Source organism: Acipenser ruthenus, chromosome 1 (assembly GCF_902713425.1).
Source record: "Acipenser ruthenus chromosome 1, fAciRut3.2 maternal haplotype, whole genome shotgun sequence".
Classification (NCBI taxonomy): domain Eukaryota; kingdom Metazoa; phylum Chordata; class Actinopteri; order Acipenseriformes; family Acipenseridae; genus Acipenser; species Acipenser ruthenus.
The window spans coordinates 99,601,228-99,621,609 of NC_081189.1; the positions used below are offsets into that span (position 1 = coordinate 99,601,228).

The 20,382-nt window shown below is 42.1% G+C and overlaps 1 protein-coding gene across 1 annotated transcript in view; it reads left to right on the forward strand.

Moving 5' to 3' along the window:
- Nucleotides 1-17,403: 17,403 nt before the first annotated feature.
- Nucleotides 17,404-20,382, forward strand: part of LOC117421383 (gamma-aminobutyric acid receptor subunit beta-1-like) — a 124,509-nt gene continuing 121,530 nt past the window's right edge. The window contains exons 1-3 of the mRNA XM_034035726.3: nt 17,404-17,483; nt 17,586-17,677; nt 17,860-17,927. Of these exons, the coding sequence (XP_033891617.2) occupies nt 17,404-17,483; nt 17,586-17,677; nt 17,860-17,927 (240 nt within the window). The remainder of the gene's footprint in view (nt 17,484-17,585; nt 17,678-17,859; nt 17,928-20,382) is intronic.

Here is a 20,382-nt window from a genome sequence, read left to right on the forward strand (position 1 = left end):
TCTGCCACTATGTAAAATGAGTCTGGGTTCTGTCTCTCAGTTTCCATTCAAGGCAGAAATTGATGAGAACTTCTGTTGGGAGACTGCCAGGTAATTCAAGGATTGGATGTGCATAGAGATTCAACTACCCTATCCCCAAAGCATGTGGCAGCTTACATTGTGGTTGTGAATATTGAACTTGTGGAACTGACTTCAGGCACCAGGAACCAGTGGGTGTGGCACTCTATACAACACTGTTATATCCTACATTGCATAAATGTTTGTGTTTCCTTGTACTTCCCTTTTCTTTTACAGGCTTTTACATATTTTCAGACTTAGTTCTAATAATCCAAACTACATGACAGGTTGAAAAATTTATATAAAAAACTCTCTATCATATATTTGTTTTATGGAATTCCCCATGATGTTAACATCTGTAGACCAACAAACTAAAATTATGCACTTTTTGACCCATAGGTAAAATCTTTCCTTTCAGAATTTGGCCACCACTTTGAGGGAGTGGTTTAAAAAACAGAAAAGTCCCATATTGACTGGTGGCAAGGCCTTTATTTACACGCTTTATAGACATGTGATACATCCCATATCATTGGTGTCCCGTGTGGCTTGACTACACTGCTTCATCCTATGGTGGATTGTTGTACCAGCCTTAATCCATAAGTATTTAACAGATACATCCGAACCTCTGGGTGTTACAAAACAGTATTATCTTGAACAAACTGGAGGGGCAGCTTGCCTCTTAAACCCTGTGCACCAGTTAATGTCTACTCAGCACCTTACACATGCTTACACTTATTTCTGATCCCTCTTCTAGCAATTGAAAGCAGGGGATTGTAGGTAGCAAAGTTTTCCATTTCATTTATTTATATATATATATATATATATATATATATATATATATATATTGTGACAGACCAGGTTGAGGAAGGGGAAAAGATCAAGGAGGGGCCAAAAGACTACATCCCCCAGAATGCCACGGGAGGGAGCCAGGATGGGGTACACATGGCTCTAATAATAAATGAATGCCACCTGCCTGCGATGTTTGTTCTGGGCAGTCTACAGCCAGTGTGAAGGCTAGAGGCTGTCAGTAATGAAAAGGTACTGTGTAAACCCTTTGTGTACTGTTGTTATGTGTAATCGTGTAAAAGTAGTTTTGTAACTGGTAAACGGCCTAGTTTTCCAGGTTGTTAGGTTCCTGAACAGTTTAGTTAGCGCTCCGAAAACTGAGTTAGGTTTTGTTTTTGTTCATTTGGCTTTGATTTCTGTATAAATAATACTAATAATAGTAATTGTAATTAATAAAACGGCACGAAAGTGCTATTAAAAACTTCAAATTCTTGTGTCTGGGTCTGATTTTAAGGGGCGAGGCCATTCCAGAACCTTGATTTTATTCTTCTTTAACAGTAAAGCTGGAAGCTTTAATAAGTTCATACATCAGGAAATGGTTGGGAGTTCCACGCTGCCTCAGCAATGTGGGACTTTATGGTAAAGGAATACTGCAGCTACCAGTTTCAGCTCTAACATATTTATCATTTATCATATGCTTAAAATATGCTTTAACACACTCCTCTGAGCTTTACAATGCCGACCTATCCTTTACCATACTGTCACTGTGCTTCATTACAGTTTGTTTTGCTTTTACTATGGTTTGCTATGCTTTAGTTACAATCAGTCACTGTGTGCAGAATTGTACTATGTTAAGTTTCCTATCTGTGTATCTATTTTTTAATGCATATATGTTTTTGTTTTTTTTCAAAGTTTTGGCAGTGCAATTTCTCGAACTCATAGAGTTCACATCAAAATGTTTTAAAATTTCTAAAAATTGAATTAAAAAATCATGACTGAAGGGGATGTGTTTTATAAGAGGAGCCTCTGATAAATGGCGCAGCAAACTATACACAGTATTACTGTGTGAGAAGACATGCTTGTAGAGGACTCACATGATATCCACAGAGAGTTTTCTATAAAATGTTCTATCCAGTGACCATGACCCAGTTTTCAAATGTATCAGTCACTTTATTAAACCCACATAACATATAAGAACATAAGAAAGTTTACAAATGAGAGGAGGCCATTCCGCCAATCTTGCTCATTTGGTCGTTAGTAGCTTATTGATCCCAGAATCTCATCAAGCAGCTTCTTGAAGGATCCCAGGGTGTCAGCTTCAACAACATTACTGGGAAGTTGGTTCCAGACTCCCACAATTCTCAATGACTCTGTTCTGAATGCCCCTTTATCTAATCTCCATTTGTGACCCCTGGTCCTTGTTTCTTTTTTCAGGTTGAAAAAGTCCCTTGGGTCAACATTGTCAATACCTTTCAGAATTCTGAATGCTTGGATCAGATCGCTGTGTAGTCTTCTTTGTTCAAGACTGAATAAATCATTTTTTTCAGCCTGTCTGCATATGACATGGCTTTTAAATCCAGCATAATTCTGGTCACTATTCTTTGTACTCTTTCTATAGCAGCAATATCCTTTTTGTAGCGAGGTGACCAGAAGTGAACACAATATTCTAGATGAGGTCTTACTAATGCATTGTACAGATTTAACATTACTTCCCTTGATTTAAATTCAACACTTATTACTATATATCCTAGCACTTTTTTGGCATTTTTTATAGCTTCCCCACATTGTCTAGTCAACATAAACTCTTAGATCTTTTTCATAGGTTCCTTCTTCAATTTCAGTATCTCCCATATGGTATTTATAATATACATTTTTTATTGCCTGTGTGCAATACCTTACACTTTTCTATATTAAATGTCATTTGCCATATGTCTGCCCAGTTCTGAATGCTGTCTAGATCATATTTAATGACCTTTGCTGCTGCAATGGTGTTTGCCACACCTCCTATTTTTGTGTCATCTGCAAATTTATCAAGTTTGCTTACTATACCAGAATCTAAGTCATTAATGCAGATTATGAAGAGCAGAGGGCCTAATACTGATCCCTGTGGTACACCACTGGTTACCTCGCTCCATTTTGAGGTTTCTCCTCTAATCAGTACTTTCTGTTTTCTACATGTTAACCACTCTCTAATCCATGTGCATGCATTTTCTTGAATCCCTACTGCGTTCAGTTTGAGGATTACTTTGTCAAAAGCTTTCTGGAAACTAAATAAACCATGTCGTATGCTTTGCAATTATCCATTGGCGATGTTGCATCCTCAAGAAAAATCAAGCAGGTTAGTTAGACACAATTTCCCTTTCCTAAAACCATGCTGACTGTCTCCCAGGATATTGTTACCATATAGGTAATTTTCCATTGTGGATCTTATTATAGTTTCCATAAGTTTACATATAATAGAAGTCAGGCTTTTTGGTCTGTAGTTACCTGGTTCGGTTTTGTCTCCCTTTTTGTGGATCGGTATTACAATTGCAATTTTCCAGTCTGTCGGTACAACCCCTGTGTCAAGAGACTGTTGCATGATCTTGGTTAGCGGTTTGTAAATAACTTCTTTCATTTCTTTGAGTACTATTGGGAGGATCTCATCCAGTGCAGGGGATTTGTTTACTTTAAGAGCCCCTTGTCCCTTTAACACTTTTGTTATGTTATGCTAAAGATATTTAAAACTGGATAGGAACAGGTCGACATGTGGGGCATGTTGTCCGTATCCTCCTTTGTAAAAACTTATGAAAAGTAATCATTTAATATATTTGCTATTTCTTTTCTTAATCTATGATTTTGCCATTTGTATCTCTTAGACATTTAACTTCCTTCTTGAATGTTCTTTTGCTGTTATAATATCTATAGTCTGTGCAGAGAATTACCTTTTAGCTGTTGATATCATTATACATATACCCCCCCCCCCCAACACACACACACACACACACACTGTCAACCCCTTTTTTGAGAGATAGCACCCATCTTTTTAATGCACATTACATAGCCTCGGTTTTTCATTCGAGAAAAAACATTGTATCATTATGTATGCTTCTGATCTGAAGTTAGTTGCTCTAATATTTAGATTTCTGATTCTTTGTTTATTGCTAAATCAAATTATCTGCCATATTGTTTGCAGTCATATTTTGTTTTTGCATGTGTCATTGGCTTCTGGTTCTTGAGAAATCATGTGATAGTGTGACCTGTCTGCTGTATTTGGGCAGTTTTTTAAAAAAAAAGTGAAAAATCATTTCTAATTGTTCTATTGAAAGATATAAATTAAAGTAGAGATTCATCTTTATAATAAAACAACACATTATTACATAATATGCATTTCATGATATTTTTGCCCATTCTTCAACACACAGCTTTGAGTTCTGCAATCAACTTTGTTTCCTTCTTTGCAAAAACAACCTTCAAGTCAATCCACAACATCTTTATGGGATTTAAGTCTGGGGACTGGGATGGCCAATCCATAACTGTAATCTTCCTTTTTTTTTCAAAAATTCCTTTGTAGACTTCGCAGAATGCTGAGGGTCATTATCCTGCTGGAATACAAACATCCGTCCAATAAGCCTTCTAGCACTGGATAACAAACGAGATTGCAACATGTATTAATATTTTGCAGCATTCATTGATCCTTCTACAATACTAAGATCGCCAGTGCCTGAAGAATAAAAACAAGCCAATACTATCGCACAACCTCCACTATGTTTAACACTGGGCATGATGAACTTTTCTTTAAATTCTCCTCTCTTCCACCAAACATATTGTTGCTTTCTTGGTGAAAAAAGTTATATTTTGGATTCGTCTGACCATAGAATTTGGTGAAGAAATCATCAGGCTTCAAGTATTCAATGGAAAACGCCAATCGCTTTCATTTGTGTATTGTTTTCAACGAAGATTTGCATCTTGGTTTCCATCCATGGACATTCATCTTTGATAAGGTATCGTTGAATTGTCCGCTCACAAATTTCTAGACCATCTTCTCTCAATTCTTGTGTCAAATCTTTTGCAGTAATCAGAGGATTTTGCCCGGCTGCTCAAACGGTTCTTCTTCCAGATTTTGGTCTTCCACACCTGGAGCTAGTTGCAGTAGTTCCTGTTCTCCTGTGTTTGTCAATAATAGCCCACACAGTGCTTTCCAGTAAACCAAATCTTTCTGCTATTTTTCTGGTAGTCTCTCTTTTTTATTTAGTTGTATCACTGCCATTTTGAGATCGTTGCTGTACTCTTTAGTTTTAACCATTTTTGTTGCTTTTTTGAATCACAAATTTCCAATTTATTTTTCATCATGTTATGATTATGCATTTTTTTATTCTATAATTATCATCAGGTTGGTTTTCAATCATGATAATTGTCAATAATTAGCAACAAATGGGTTTCATACACAATATGTTGATTGCCCAAATACTTTAGTCAAAGTATGAAATTAGTTTGTGCATGTTATTTTTCATTTATGCATGTTATGTAGTAAGTTGTTGTTTTATTATAAAGCTGAATCTCTACTTTAATTTACATCTTACAATAGAACAATTTGAAATTATAGAAGTCACTGTCGTTGTGGTTTTTCTCATTTTGTTTTAACTGCCCAAATACTTTTGTCTGCGACTGTATGTATGTGTATATATATATATATATATATATATATATATATATATATATATATATATATATATATATATATATATATAATATCTCAGACTTGTAGTTGTCCGTGTCCGTGTCCGTGTCACTATCATTCAAGTCCAAGTCCGAGTCATGAGTCCTTGATTTTGAGTCTCGAGTTCAAGTCCGTCCTTCAAACAAACTCAAATCAATGTTCATTAAACTAGTGGTAGTAGTGGGGGAATGTTGTCTGATATCCCTCAGGAACAATGCACAAATAATTTTAAAAAAAATAATAATAATTAGATTTTTTTTTTCTAGTTAAAATTTTCAACTTGTCTGGCTCTATTGGAATTGGAATACTGTTTGAATGTACCTGAAGTTTCAAGTTCAAGTTTGTGGATGTTGTTTTTCACTTTGATAGAAGCCGTGATCTGGATTATAGATCCAGTCTGTGTAGTGTTCGAAAGTGGTACATCGTCAGAATGTGGTATGCATACCAAAACTTGACATGTGTAATGTCAGAAAGTGGTACACTGTCAGATTGCAAGTGGTATGCTGTCAGATTTTGGTACAAGTGCAATCAATTGCGATCTGATGGGTGTTTTCCTATTGCAAACTTGGAAACTGACAATCAATTTCTCAAAAAAAAAAAATTCACGAGAAGTCCACCGCAAAGTTGCACAAGTAAAATAAATGTACAAGACCCAATGTATTGCATATGATAAATATTTGCATACTATTTTCACAATGGTGGAAAAATATCATAAATGACATTAAAAACAATGTAAACGACTGGAGAATATGATCAATTCTATTAAAAAAGATGTAAAACACGAAAACAGCATACCGTACCAGATTTGAATGGGCGCTTCCCTGCTTTCTTAGCGGAAGTTGTTTAGGCATGTGCGAGCAAGCACAGTGCGCTGAGTACCACTACACAGGTAAGAAATTAAAGTTACTTTCACCTCTGACTATGGCATCTACTTTGACCTCAATTTGAGTAAAATCTGCCAATCTGATTTAGACATTGCCGGAACTGTATATATACTGTGTTCTTAAATAGTACATTTAGTATTATTTGTATTATTTGTTTTGCAAAACAGAAACGTTATGTTTGACTTTCATTGCATTTGCACTTTTATTAAGTCTGTAATACAATGATGCATTTACGAGATTGTGCTTCAGTTCATTTGATTTAAGATCATGTATTATTTTTTTTCTTTTACACAAAAACATATTATATATGTGTATTTCCCCTTTTGTGTAGGTTCATAATGGAATTAAAAAAAATTAGTTCACACAGACAGTTCTAGGTTGATGATGCACAGCGTATTGTTAATGTGTTTTTCCTGCATCCATATTAAATTATTTTCATTTTGGTAAATGAAGTGGTATTAAGTTATTCTGTCGTTCCTTTTTTCTATCAATCAGTCCTGTCATATCAGTCTGATATACCTGCCTGTTTGACGGTTGGTAATTTTTGATTTGAGACTTTATGTGCCTAGTTTTGCACTGAATTTGCCAGGTGAATTCACTGACATTGCTTGCAAACAGTAATGGTGTGTGCTGGGAATGAGTGAAGATTGATATGAATTAAGAAGCTCTAAAAGTATGATTATAACTTATAATATTAATTTTTTCATTCATTTTTGTTTTCAGTAACATTCAGGATATTCTTTTAGAACAACACTAGAGCAGCCAGCTAACAATACCATGTTTGTGGAACAGTATACTTAAATGTACCTCTAAATAAGAAATTGTACATGCTTTGATCTCTCAATATAGATACTCAGATCTATTTTTTTAAACAGCATCTTTAAATACCTTACTGTAGCAACATGGATTTTCTATGTAATTAATTTGTGTCTATTTAGAAATGTTCTACTCTATGTATTACACTGGGCATGTTAAGTAAACGAGCCAAATCAGAGCCGTTCAGAGTAGCTCAGTGAAAGAACGATAGGTTGCGGATGCAACCCCGGTTCCCTGAAAGAGAAAATAACCATCAATGTATGGGACATTGCCGTCAGGCAGTAGGGATTGGCTGAGCTTTATGTCAAAGCTGCCGATAGGCCTCCGTGCAAGCTGCCGTGTAAGCCCGCCCTCCTGGAAGCTTACTATATGCAACGCGCGGAGAGTCACTTCCTCTTTTGCCCTTCAGGCCGTGAAGGCTTCCAGAGCGACCTCGCGGCTTGATGGTTATTTTCTCTTTCAGGGAACCGGGGTTGCATCCGCAACCTATTATTCCCTTTCAAGTCGAAAATAACCATCAAGTATGGGAACAGTGTACCCAAGCCGTCGCGAAGGAGGATTCTCGGCAGTAGGACAGACTTACGTCATAACGCAACCGTGCAGGCAATGCATCTACGCATATGCGGAGCTGCACCTCAGCGTCTATGCTCGCAATGACACCTGTCCTAAGGTGGAATAGTCACACCATATTGTCAACCACTCTATATGTCCGCAACCTGAGGCGTCATAGAGTGTAACACAGATGCTCCAAATGACGGAGCAGAGGATTCCAGTACATTCAACCGGTAGAACCTCGTAAAAGTATGCGGTGTAACCCAACTGGCTGCAGCACAAATGTCAGACACCGGCACTCCTCTAAAGAGGGCCCAGGATGTTGCCATACCCCTAGTGGAATGTGCCTTCAACTGCCCTGGTGGCGGAAGGCCCATAGAATCATATGCTAACTTAATAGCATCCACTATCCAATGGGAAAGGCGTTGCTTAGACAACGGCTGACCCAAAGTCTTAGAACCATGGCATATGAACAGCTGTTCTGTTTGCCTCACAGTCCTTGTGCGGTCAATATAACACCTCAATGCCCGCACAGGGCAGAGCATGTGTAACCGCTCTTCCTCTGGGGAAGAAAAAGGAGGAGGATGGAACGCCATCAACTCGACTGGTTGGTTCATATGAAACGGGGATATGACCTTGGGTAAAAAGGCCAGATTTGGACGCATGGAGACCTTAGAACCGTCTCCTGCAAAACGAGTACATGATGAATGCACCGAAAGTGCATGTAACTCGCCCACGCGTTTTGCTGATACCACTGATAGCAAAAACGCAGTCTTCATAGACACGAGCTTCATATCCACACTGTGGAGAGGCTCTAACGGTGCCTTGGTAAGGGCTTCTAAAACCACATCAAGGCTCCATGACGGTAAACTGGTCGTCCTTGGGGGCCGCAAGCGTCTTGCGCCTTTCAGGAACTGAGATGCCAGAAAATGGCAACCTGGTGATAACCCGTCAATGCGTACATGGCAAGCCAATATGGCGGCTAAATACACTTTAAGTGTAGAGGGAGATTTTCCCTCATCTAGCAGCTTCCGCAGAAACTGTAATATCACTGCCATAGGGCAGGAGACCGGGTCATGGCCCTCAGCCAGACACCAACTTTGAAACAATTGCCACTTATACGTATACGGCTCTCTCGCACTCTGAATGGTCGATATAACCGCCGTCGAAAGCCCTAAGGCTGACAGGCGCTCCCGCTCAGGGGCCAAGCCCATAACTGCATGAGTTTGGGGTTTGGGTGCCATAGCCCTCCTTGGGCTTGGGACAACAGGTCCGCTCGCAGAAGGAGCTCCCTCGGGCGACCATGCAACAACTGCACCAGACTCGGGAACCATATTCTCCGAGGCCACCGAGGAGCGAACAGAATCACTGTCGCTTGCTCTACCCTGACCTTCTCCTAGAAGGCGGGGAGCATCGGAATCAGTGGAAATGCATACAGGAGCCCTGGCAGCCATTCGTGAGCCAGTGCATCGACTCCTAGGTGGCTGTCGAGGTCCTTCACCGAGAACCATAGGGGACAGTGCGTGGTCTCTCGCGAAGCAAAGAGATCGACTTGCGCTGTGCTGAACCATTCCCAAATGCGCTCTACCACCCGAGGGTGAAGACGCCATTCGCCTGCAAGAGGACCTCCTCTGGACAGGAGATCCGCTGCATAATTGACTCTGCCTGGGAGGTGAACCGCACGCAGAGAGGTTAAACGCGGTTGTGCCCAAAGCAACAGCCGTGTTACCATCCGGTGAAGACCGGGGGACCGCAAGCCGCCCTGGCGGTTGATATATGCCACTACCGTGGTGTTGTCTGACCGCACTAACACGTGCTTGCCTAGAAGCACTGGCAAGAAGTGCCGAAGGGCGAGGTCCACCGCGAGTTCCAGAGCATTGATGTGGGCTGACCTCCAGGGTCCTGACCACACTCCACGTGTCCCTGTCCAGTTCCAGACTGCTCCCCAACCCTGGTTGGAAGTGTCGGTTGTGATGACTTCCCTTCGGAAGATGGGACCCAAGCGTACGCCCTGGCGGATGTTCGAAGGAACTTTCCACCAGCGTAGTGCTTCCCAGCAGGTTCGGGATACCCTCAACCTGCGGTGCTTGTCTCTCCGCGGATGCAGCGCGAAGGCATTGAACCAGGCCTGTAGTGGTCTCTGGTGTAGTAAGCCCAAGGGAAGGGCTTGTGAGGCGGCAGCCATCAACCCCAGCATGCGCTGACACAGCTCCATGCTGACTGTTTCTCTCAACCTGAATAGGGAGAGACATTGTTCCAACGAGGCAACTCTTTGTGTCGACAGGGTCGCTTCCATAGACACTGAGTCTAGATGCAGACCCAAGAATTTGGTCTGTTGGCTCGGCACGAGGCGGCTCTTCTCTGAATTCACCTTCAGACCTAGCCGCTGGAGATGGTCTGTAACCATCACTGTGTGCTGTGCCAACTGCTCCTTTGACTGCGCGCAGACGAGCCAGTCGTCCAGATAGTTCAGCAGTCGGACGCCTTGAGCCCGCAAGGGAGCTAAAATGGCATCCATACACTTCGAAAAGGTTCGAGGAGCTAGAGACAGGCCGAATGGCAGGACACAAAACTCGTAGACCCTGCTCTGAAATGCGAATCGTAGATACTTCCTGTGACCTGGACAGATGGGAACGTGAAAGTACGCATCTGTCAGGTCCACGGTGGTAAACCAGTCGCCCTGCCGGACAGACTGGACAATGTGCCTGTGCGTAAGCATCTTGAACGACAACACCCGTAGGTATTTGTTCAGTACTCACAGATCTAAAATAGGACGGAGCCTGCTGTCCTTTTTGGGCACTAGGAAGTACTTGGAGTAGAACCCCTGGTCGGTCAGAGCAGGGTCTACTAGTTGAATGGCACGCTTCCTGAGCAATGCCTGTATTTCCACATTCAGAGCTGAGGACTGAACCAATTCCTTCACTGCAGTTACCACCACTCCCCTGAAGGGGGGAGGTTTTAACCGGAACTGAAGGGTGTACCCGGTGAGTATAGTTTTGCGCACCCAGATGTTGTTGGTGCATTGTTGCCAGAACAGGAGCTGTGGAACAGTGTAGGGGTGGGTTAACAGCTGCCTGGGTTTCTCAGGGCTGCTTAGGCTGCGCTTGCTCACGAGGGGCCTGGCCAAAGCCACGAGGGCGCAGTCTGCCACCTCCTCTAGGGCGCCACCCTCCGCGCTGCGGTTTTGCAAACGCGGGTTGGCTGCGTGCTGATACACCCAAAGGGGCGATTTTACTGCCCCGTGGTTGCGCCTGCTGCTGCAGCGGTGCCCTGCGCCACTGGTGCTCCTGTGGCCGCCTTGGCTGGAAGGGTTTGCTTGGCCACATCTTTGCCAACTGCTGTGACGCCTCACGCGCCTTGACGGAGCGTTTCAGCATCTCCTCCACCGCTGGGCCAAACGTGTGCCCCGGTGATATCGGAGCATCTAGCAATGGGGCCTTATCAGGCTCCTGTACCCTCGCCTGCGAGAGCCAGAGCTGCCTTCTTGCCACAACAAGAGAAGCAATGCTCCTGCCCTGTGGTTGCGCATTCAATTGAGCCAGCTTAACCAACAGCTGCGCAATTGCACCCAGCTCGGTCCTAAGGGCAACAGATGGGCACTCAGGCAGATCACGGATGAGCGCCGCCTAGTAGACTGTCAGGAGGCTGGCCACGTTAGACAGCTTAACTGCCTCTGTAGCCGCAGCGTACCCCTTTTTCAGGTGGGCCTCCGTAATCCTACACTGCCTGTTAGGGCAGGAGGGGTCCTTAGTCAGCCCCGATAATGTTGGTGCCTTTACCAACGCGGCGAACGCAGCGCCCACTGGTGGGAAGGACGCTAACCCAGCTTTGCTCGCCCTGTGCATGGTGAAGGCCGAAGCCTTGCGAGAAGTTGCAGGGGCGGAGGCCGGGGCTCCCCAGGTGGACTGCACCTCCTTAATAAAATCGGGGAATGCCGGTAGCATCCTGGACTGAAGGGGCTGGGCTGACGGCGACTCAAATAGAGAGAGTCATGTTGGCTCTAACACAGGCCAGTCCACGCCTAAGTGACGGGCTGCCCTCTCCACCACTGACCACATAGGGTCATTAGTATCCAGCACTTCAGGGTCATCCTGCCCAGAGTGATGGGATGCCACCTCAGGCTCCGTGCCCTCTTCAAATAGGGGTTCTACGTCGGATGCGTCCCTTGAGACAGCATCGACGTCCCACTCTACCTGGGGTTGGCCGTGAGGCACTGGTGTAGTAACCACCAGCTGACTAGCGATGGGCCCGGTTGTTAGCTCTGGAGCCTGAAGCGCCACATTCACTAGGGTCATGAGGAGGGATTGCTGTCCCATCATGACCTCCATGAATTGTGACATTTTGGAGGTGAGCTCAGCCACTCCAAATGTGTCCTGTTGTCGCCTGCCCCGTCGAGGGGAGCGAGAGTGCCTTCTACGGCGAGGCGATCGAGAGCTCGACCTGGACTCCCGACGGGGACGTGCCCCGCGAGAGGAGGGACTGCGGGAACGTTCCCGAGCATGCCTGGCTGGGGACCTCTGACCAGCTGTAAGCTGGGAGGATGGGCTCCTGGGGAGCTGCGACGTCACCGGCGGCGTCAAAACAGACGACGGCGGGGCCGAGATGGTATAGGACGACCCCGAGGGTGGGGAACGACCCCCAACCGCCTTCCTTGCTCTCTGGCGAAGGGTGCGTGTCTGGAACCCGCACATAGATGGCAGTATGCCCTATCTGCCAGGGCAGATGCGGCATGGTCCGGCCCCAAACATGCTACGCAGTCCTCGTGTGGATCGCTGGCAGGCAACTTGGCCTGACAGGTCACGCATCGGTGAAACCCAGACATCGTGCCTAGCACTCGCAAGCACTGACGAGCAGTGAAGCGAAGTGACGAGCACCAATGTGCGTGCGTCGAATGCCAAAGCGTCGAGCACAGACGTCGAGCGCCGAAGTGCGTGCGTCGGGCACCGAGCGTCGAGCACCTGAAGTGCGTGCGTCGAGCGCTGCCGCGTCAAGCACTGAGGTGTGTGCGTCGAGCACCGAAGTGCGTGTGTCGAGCGTCGATGCGTCAAGCACCGACGTGTCGAGCGTCGAGCGTCGAGCACCAAAGCGTCGAGCGCCGAGGATGCGTGCGCCGAGCACTGAGCGTCGAGCACCGAGCGCCGAAGCGTCGAGCACCGAGCGTCGAGCACCGAGCGTCGAGCACCGAGCGTCGAGCACCGAAGCGTTGAGCACCAAGCGTCAAGCACCGAGCGCCGAAGCGTCGATCACCGAGCGTCGAGCACCGAAGCGTCGAGGGTGCGTGCGTCGAGGGTGCGTGCATCGAGCGCCGAAGCGTCGAGCACCGAGCGTTGATGGAACGTGCCCGAGCCCCAAGTGCAGAAGCACTAAGCACCAAGCACCAAGCGCAGAAGCGCTGCACAAAGCGCCAAAGCGCTGCACCAAGCGCAGAAGCGCTGACACCAAAAGCGCCGGAGAGCGAGCCCCGAAGCGCAAGTACCGAGCATGGAACGCTAGCACAGACGCCTAAGCGTCAGCTGAGCCGCAGAGCGGAGAACCTAAGTGCTGGTACAGTGTCTGATGCTGTGCACTACTTACCTGATAGTGCTGGGGATTTTGCACGTTAGTGGTTATCTTCCTCTGTATAATGAATGGGAATTTTTTTGTGTTTGGACGCTGCAGTAATATACAGAATATAATATATATATATATATATATATATATATGTGTAAGAGAGGGGACTGTAGTATACAGTTACCACGTGGCGGGTAGAACGCGCCACAGTGGGGAAGGAAGACTACAGAGCAGACTACACACACACACACGGTCTAGCCTAAGCGAGACCGAGGCTGCAGATATGCGCGTGGCCTAAGGCCAATGCAACACGCGTCCTAAACAATTAATACAATATATATAAACAATATATACACACAATATATTACAAAAACCCCAAAACACAATAATAATAATATCAACAGAGGAAAGACGGAGAGACCACGAAGAAACGCGATGCCAAGCAAAGCGTGAAGGAAATATATAATGTAAAAACAATATATAATCCTAAAACAATAATAATAATAATAAATAATAATTACTCCGAAGAGTATAACTGAAATAAACTCGGAGAAGTGGATAAACCAGCTTCTCAAGCCTAAGCTTATTGAGTACAATCAGTTAACAGCTCTAAGTCCTACCGCTACTGAGGCTGAAGGCAAAAGAGGAAGTGACTCCCCGCGCGTTGCGTATAACAAGCTTCCAGGGGGGCGGGCTTACACGGCTTGCAAGGAGGCCTATCGGCAGCTTTGACATAAAGCTCAGCCAATCCCTACTGCCTGACCGCAATGTCCCATACTTGATGGTTATTTTCGACTTGAAAGGGAACCCTGTATATGCTCCTCCTGGGTGATGTTGTCCGTAAACTTTCACTGCTATGCCGATGACACACAATTGTATCTATCTCTGAAAACAGGTGATTCCACATCTGCAAATAACTTAACTACCTGTCTCACTAATATTAAGAGATGGATGTCAACACGTTTTCTACTGTTAAATTCCGATAAAACAGAGGTCATCATTTTGGGGTCAAAAAATCAATGAGAGAGGGTAAATCAATGTGCCTGTACAGTGGACCGCTACCCCTTTGATTCAAAGACAGAAATTAGAAATCTGGGTGTCATTTTTGACCCTGAAGTGTCTTTTTTCCATCTATACCAGGGCGAGCAGCCCTGTATGGATTTATTTATTTTTAGAACAGGGTTTCCCCCTCCGCCCCTGTGCAGATTATTGTTTTGTTTTATGATTTATTATTGTATTATATTTGTGTCGGCGAAGCGCCGTATGTTTTGTTTATAAATATGACGGCATAGCTGAATGTTTATTTTGATTAGTAGCGTGGATGGGAAACCCCATCCACAGTAATTTAAAAAACTTGTGCAGATTGTGGCCGAGTGGTAATAGAATAATTGCTAGCTAGTTAACCCCCTCGGCCACGATATAAAAAGCCTGCAGCTCTCCAGCTCATGGTGGGTGTTTAAGAGGAGTGTATGAGAGAGAGCGAGGAGAGCGAGGAGAGCGAAAACAAAACTGAATAAAATAATACAATACAGGAACAGTGACAGCGATTGCCCAGCCTGACCTGTATGGTTATTTATTATTTTGTGTTCGAGATTTGTTTTGTTTACCTGTTTTATTTTGCTGTGAGCAAATGATTTTTTTGTTAAAACCTTTTATTTATTTTTGTATTTAAATAAAACGGCGGCCAGCTGCGTCTTTATTATTTGAAAACTACAGTGCCTGGTGTCAGTGTGTTTTAAGTTCTTCTGCCTGCTTCTGCCGTGACGTCACCGCCCAGCCATTCCTGTCACACCATCTAAAAAATATTGCTAAATTAAGACGCTTTCTCTCAGTACAGGATGCTGAGACTGATACATGCCTCTGTAACTTCAAGAATAGATTACTGTGATGCCCTATTTTCTGGTATTCCAGATTGTGTTTTGTCCAGATTTCAGCTCGTGCAAAACACGGCTGCCAGGAGCCTAACAAAAACAAGAAAGTTTGACCATATTACGCCGGTATTGGCTTCCCTACACTGGCTCTCAATATGATACAGGATTGATTTTAAAGTCCTGCTTTTGACCTATAAAGCCTTAAATGGGTTAGCTCCATCCTACCTGAGTGACTTATTGGTCTCATATGTTCCGGGTCGCTCCGATCTCAGGATACTGGGAATCTTACCGTTCAAAAAATGTTAAAAAAAGAACACAGGTGGAACAAATTGACAGTTTCTGTAAGGGAGGCACCAACTAGGGCAGCTTTTAAAACTAGGTTGAAGATATATTTTTTATAGTCTATCATATACATGACTACTACTATTGCCTTTTTACTGTATGTTTTATTATTTTACTACTGTTGCCTTTTTACTGTATCTTTTATTATTTTATCATACTTATATATTTTATTGTATTTTCTAATTTGTTGGTCTGCTTCTAATGCTTACTGCAGTGTATATTTTCTTGTTTTGTCCACGTGAAGCACTCTGTGGGAACTTGTTGCAAAGGGCGCTATATTAAATAAAGACTGATTGATTGATGAACCTACTTAATGGCATGTTCAGTTCAGCTCCCTCTGAGCAGTTCAGAGTGATACAGAGCAGATTTAATTGGTGATTTCATTGGCACCCACTGAGAACGGGGCTCTGTGTTACAGTACCTGTCAATGCCCTTGCCTTTTACATCAAAGGCTGGGTTTGAACCCATCTCAGTGAATGGATTTGGTGGTCTCAACTGGCACTGTGTAACAGAAAATGTATAATATATATTTTTTTAAATTGAGGGCAAGAATGAAGAAGTTGAGACTGGACTGCTCCCTTACACCAGGACAGACTCGACTCAATGAGAAGAAACTCACATTAAAGTGATTTTTCTATCTATTCTGTGAATGAAGAAAGGGGGTAGATTCCTGCTTTGCACATCATGTGTCTTTCAATACTACTATAGTAGTGTTAGGTTAGGTTTTAAGGTATAATAAAAAATTGAAATGTATAGATACTGTACACTATACATGTTGTCATCTATTTTCTTAAACATTTAACATGTTTTAATATTACTATTACTACAGACATTGAAAATAAATGTGTCAATATGTCTGCCTACTGAATTAAATGTCTTTAATTTTGTTCAAATATTACTACCAATGCAAGGTATGTAAGATACAGTTAATTGCTTGGCCCAATGCAATTGGAAATTCCAACATTTGTGATTCATGTGAACCGTATTAAGCAATAATACAGCAATTGTGAACATTCTCAAAACAGTTCTAGTAATTCTAGTGACAAAGAATGTAAAGAATGCAGTTGCGGGTTTCAGAGCAGTAAATATGTATTTTGATGCATTACGAGACTTCTGTTAGTTTCTTTCTTTTCTAGTGTCATATTCACAAATAATTAGTTAATGCTTTAAAAATCTATATATACTTTGTGTGTTATTTAAAAAAAAAAAAAAAAAAAAAAACACGTCGTGACGCGGGGGGGGGGGGGGGGGGCGGACGAGGTTGGTGTTGCTGTGTAAGGGTAGTTTAACTTGATCCAAACCTTTGTTTTTTACGCATTGCGATTTTAAAAAAAGGAAAAATGCATTTTGTATTCGACTTCAAAAAATAATGAACTTGATTGCTAATCCGTGACGTGCAGTTAATGTATGATAAGGACTTTCAAGCTTCCAGGTAACACTGAGATGCGCAGATTCCAAACGTGCTTGTTTTCCAGGATGTCCTATGGACTGTATGATTAAAGGTGGATGGAAATCTTACAACACAGGGGGACCTGCTTGATGCAAATCTGAGCCGTAGTGCTGTTACTGCTCAAACGATGGAATTAGCCACATGGAATCAGGTCTGAACAGCACATTCATTTAATTAAAACAACAGTATACCTGTGATCGCCGGGATAGCGTAAAATCATTTGTAAGTCTGAGATCTTTTCAGTATCTTGCAAGGGAAATTGATTCCAACCAATGTTTTGATGTTGGCAAAGCTTTGCGCGCATGCGTTTCTCTTGTCAGAATTACTGCACTGCCTAGGACTAAGTTGCATTCCTTGATTCTTCGCTTAAAGACATTTATTTAATCAAAGTTAGGAATGTGGAGAGTTCAAGACCGAGGATGTTTCGGGGTTTTATCTTTTCCCATGATGGTGGCCATGGTCTGCTGTGCACAAAGGTGAGCTCATTCGGATCTATAATATTTGTGTCATGTATTTCCCTGTCTAACAGTGTACAGTTTCGTGCAGTTCTGAATAAAATCCATATGTCTTCCCTTTAGCGTTAATGAGCCCAGCAACATGTCATATGTGAAAGAAACCGTGGACAAATTGCTCAAAGGATATGACATTCGCTTAAGGCCTGATTTTGGAGGTAATTTATTTCCTTTAATATACTTCTATTCGATTGTCAGTGTAGCCATTGTTTCAGACATCAGTCATCAGTCAGTCAATGTCAAAGCATGTTTTCTACATACTAATAGCACCTGCATGCACGATTGAAAAGATCATAATATATAACACTATTGAAGCATGCATTATATTTTGAATTTTAAGGTCTCCCTTTAGATGTTGGAATGAGCATAGACATCGCCAGCATTGATATGGTCTCAGAAGTCAATATGGTGAGTACATTTAAGTTTTAGCCTGCCACCAATACAGCGAATGTGACAAAGTATAAGAACAGGCCTGTCTTGCTGGGGGGTCGCTCTGAGGAAAAGTAATGTGGAGAATACAGCAGAAAATAAAGACGTTAATTACTTGTGTGTGTTGTGTTGTAGGCGTTGAATTTGTTTAATATGTCTAATGCCGCCATCTGGTGATTACAGTACTCTTATTTACTGCGTTTCAGCACCACGGACAGCACTATAGGTTTTTTTTGTTGTTGTTGTTGTTTTACATATAGATACACATACATGTTAAAAACGTCGTTAAAGATTGCACTGTGTAACAATGTGAAATGATTGCTGGGATAACTGGTCTCAACTGTTGAACTATGTTGTTAAACACCTTTAGAAATTAGAAAAAGCCACATCAGCGACCAATGATTATAGTGCATATGTTTGTCAGTTGATAATAACTATGCATATAATATCTTTTTTGTATTTGTTTTCTGTCTTGGAAAAATCTGCTGTGTTAAGAAACAAACAAAGGCAGGTCTGGCCTTTATGCCTGGACTTGAAGGCCACTAACAAATGTGTTATGAAACTTAGGTAGTGCTGCAGATATATCAACTAAGTACATTTTGGCAATAATACCAGAAGCCAGTATCTACCTGACTTATTGACCAGAATTAGTAGAAATATTATATTGTTGCGTTTTATACACTGTTACCACTCAAATCTCCAAAACCTAGTTTTTACAAAGTAAAGTTATAGATAACACCACCTTACTATTTATTTATATTGGAAAATGTACTGTACATTTCTTATTATCTATCATTTACTGCAGAGCAGACATGCATAGAGATATAATTTCTGCAGACCATGCACAGTGCAAACAAGAGCAGTACTTGACTCCCTCATACTTTGCCTATGTGACTCAACAGTAATAGTGCGGCATCACTCATATGTGGGCAGATGGTATTTCAAGTCCTGATGATTATATGCATTTAAGGACCTCTGGTGGGAAACCATCAGTTTTCCTAAATATGTAACATTCTGTGATGTGTTTATATAACGAACTCCGGAAAGTACAATGAAAAAGTAAACTAACTTAAAATCTATGAAGCATAAGACATACAGGATACGGAACTGGTTAATGTGCAGTGAAATCTACTGCCCATTAGTATTGATAGTATAGATTGAACTAGAAATGCATTGGAACTTATTAAATCCGTTTGCAAAGGTCTGAATAAGCTTGTAAATGACAAGGCCTACAGCTCAGTCATGACCAAGATATTTGTTTTTAATTGAGTGCTTTTCAGACAGAATTACAATGTTTATAAAATTTATAACTTTCACATGTAAATGTATTTTCAAAATAATACAACAGTAACCTATAATTACTCTTTGTGATTATTAGGCCTTGGTGTGTTATACAGTGTGTTATACAGTATATTTATATTAACACTGCTGTGCAAGTATGCCTTGTAATTTATTTAAAAAAAAAAAAAACTTGCTAACTTATGCAGGCATAAATATATACAGTTGTAGTCAGAAGTTTACATACCCCAATGGATGTTTCTAGAAATGTCTCGAAAACAAAGAATTTTAGGAAAGATCTTTTATAGCAAAAGTTTTGCTTTTGTGGATGACGAAAAAAAGTTACAAATAGATGTCTACAATTATTTATTTCAGCATTTCTTTTTTTGCAAAACTCCAGAAATGCTAATTCAAAAGTATTCATACCCTTTGATGCTATGATAGTATTGTCTACAAAGGGCTAGAAATTTCAATATGATAATGCAGAACCTAATTCTAGCAAAGTCTAGAAAATGCTGGATTCTTAGAGAGTATAAAAGGGTTAGGTATAGGATGAATGCTGCCATTACTAATAAGTCAATATGTGAAAAAGTAAAGAGCTATCTGAAGAAAATTATTTATTGTCATAAAGCTGGAGAAGGATACAAGAAGATTTCCAAGCATTTGTGTATCCCAATTTCAACTATTGTTTCTATTATCAAGAAGTACAAGACTCATGTACTGTCACAATGCTCCCTCGGTTGGGAAGACAGAAGATTCTTTCACCAAGAACAAGTAGAAGAATTGTGAGGAAGGTTAATAACATAAATAGTCGTTATGTTTGAAAAAAGTCTGGTAAGACATACAAAGAAAAGAAAACCATTCCTACTGTTAAGCATGGAGGTGGTAATATCCTTCTATGAGGCTGTTTTTCCTCTAATGGCACATGGTAAAATGGATTCCATAGCATACCAAAAGATATTGGCCAATCACCTGAAACCCTCCACTACAAAACTTGGTTTAAAGCGCAACTGGACGTTCCAACACGACAAGGATCCAAAGCACACATCAAAATCTACTTCAGAATGGTTAAAGAAAAATAAAATCAAGGTTCTAGAATAGCCTAGTCAAAGTCCCGATCTAAATCCGAGTGAGAATCTTTGGTTTGAGTTGAAGA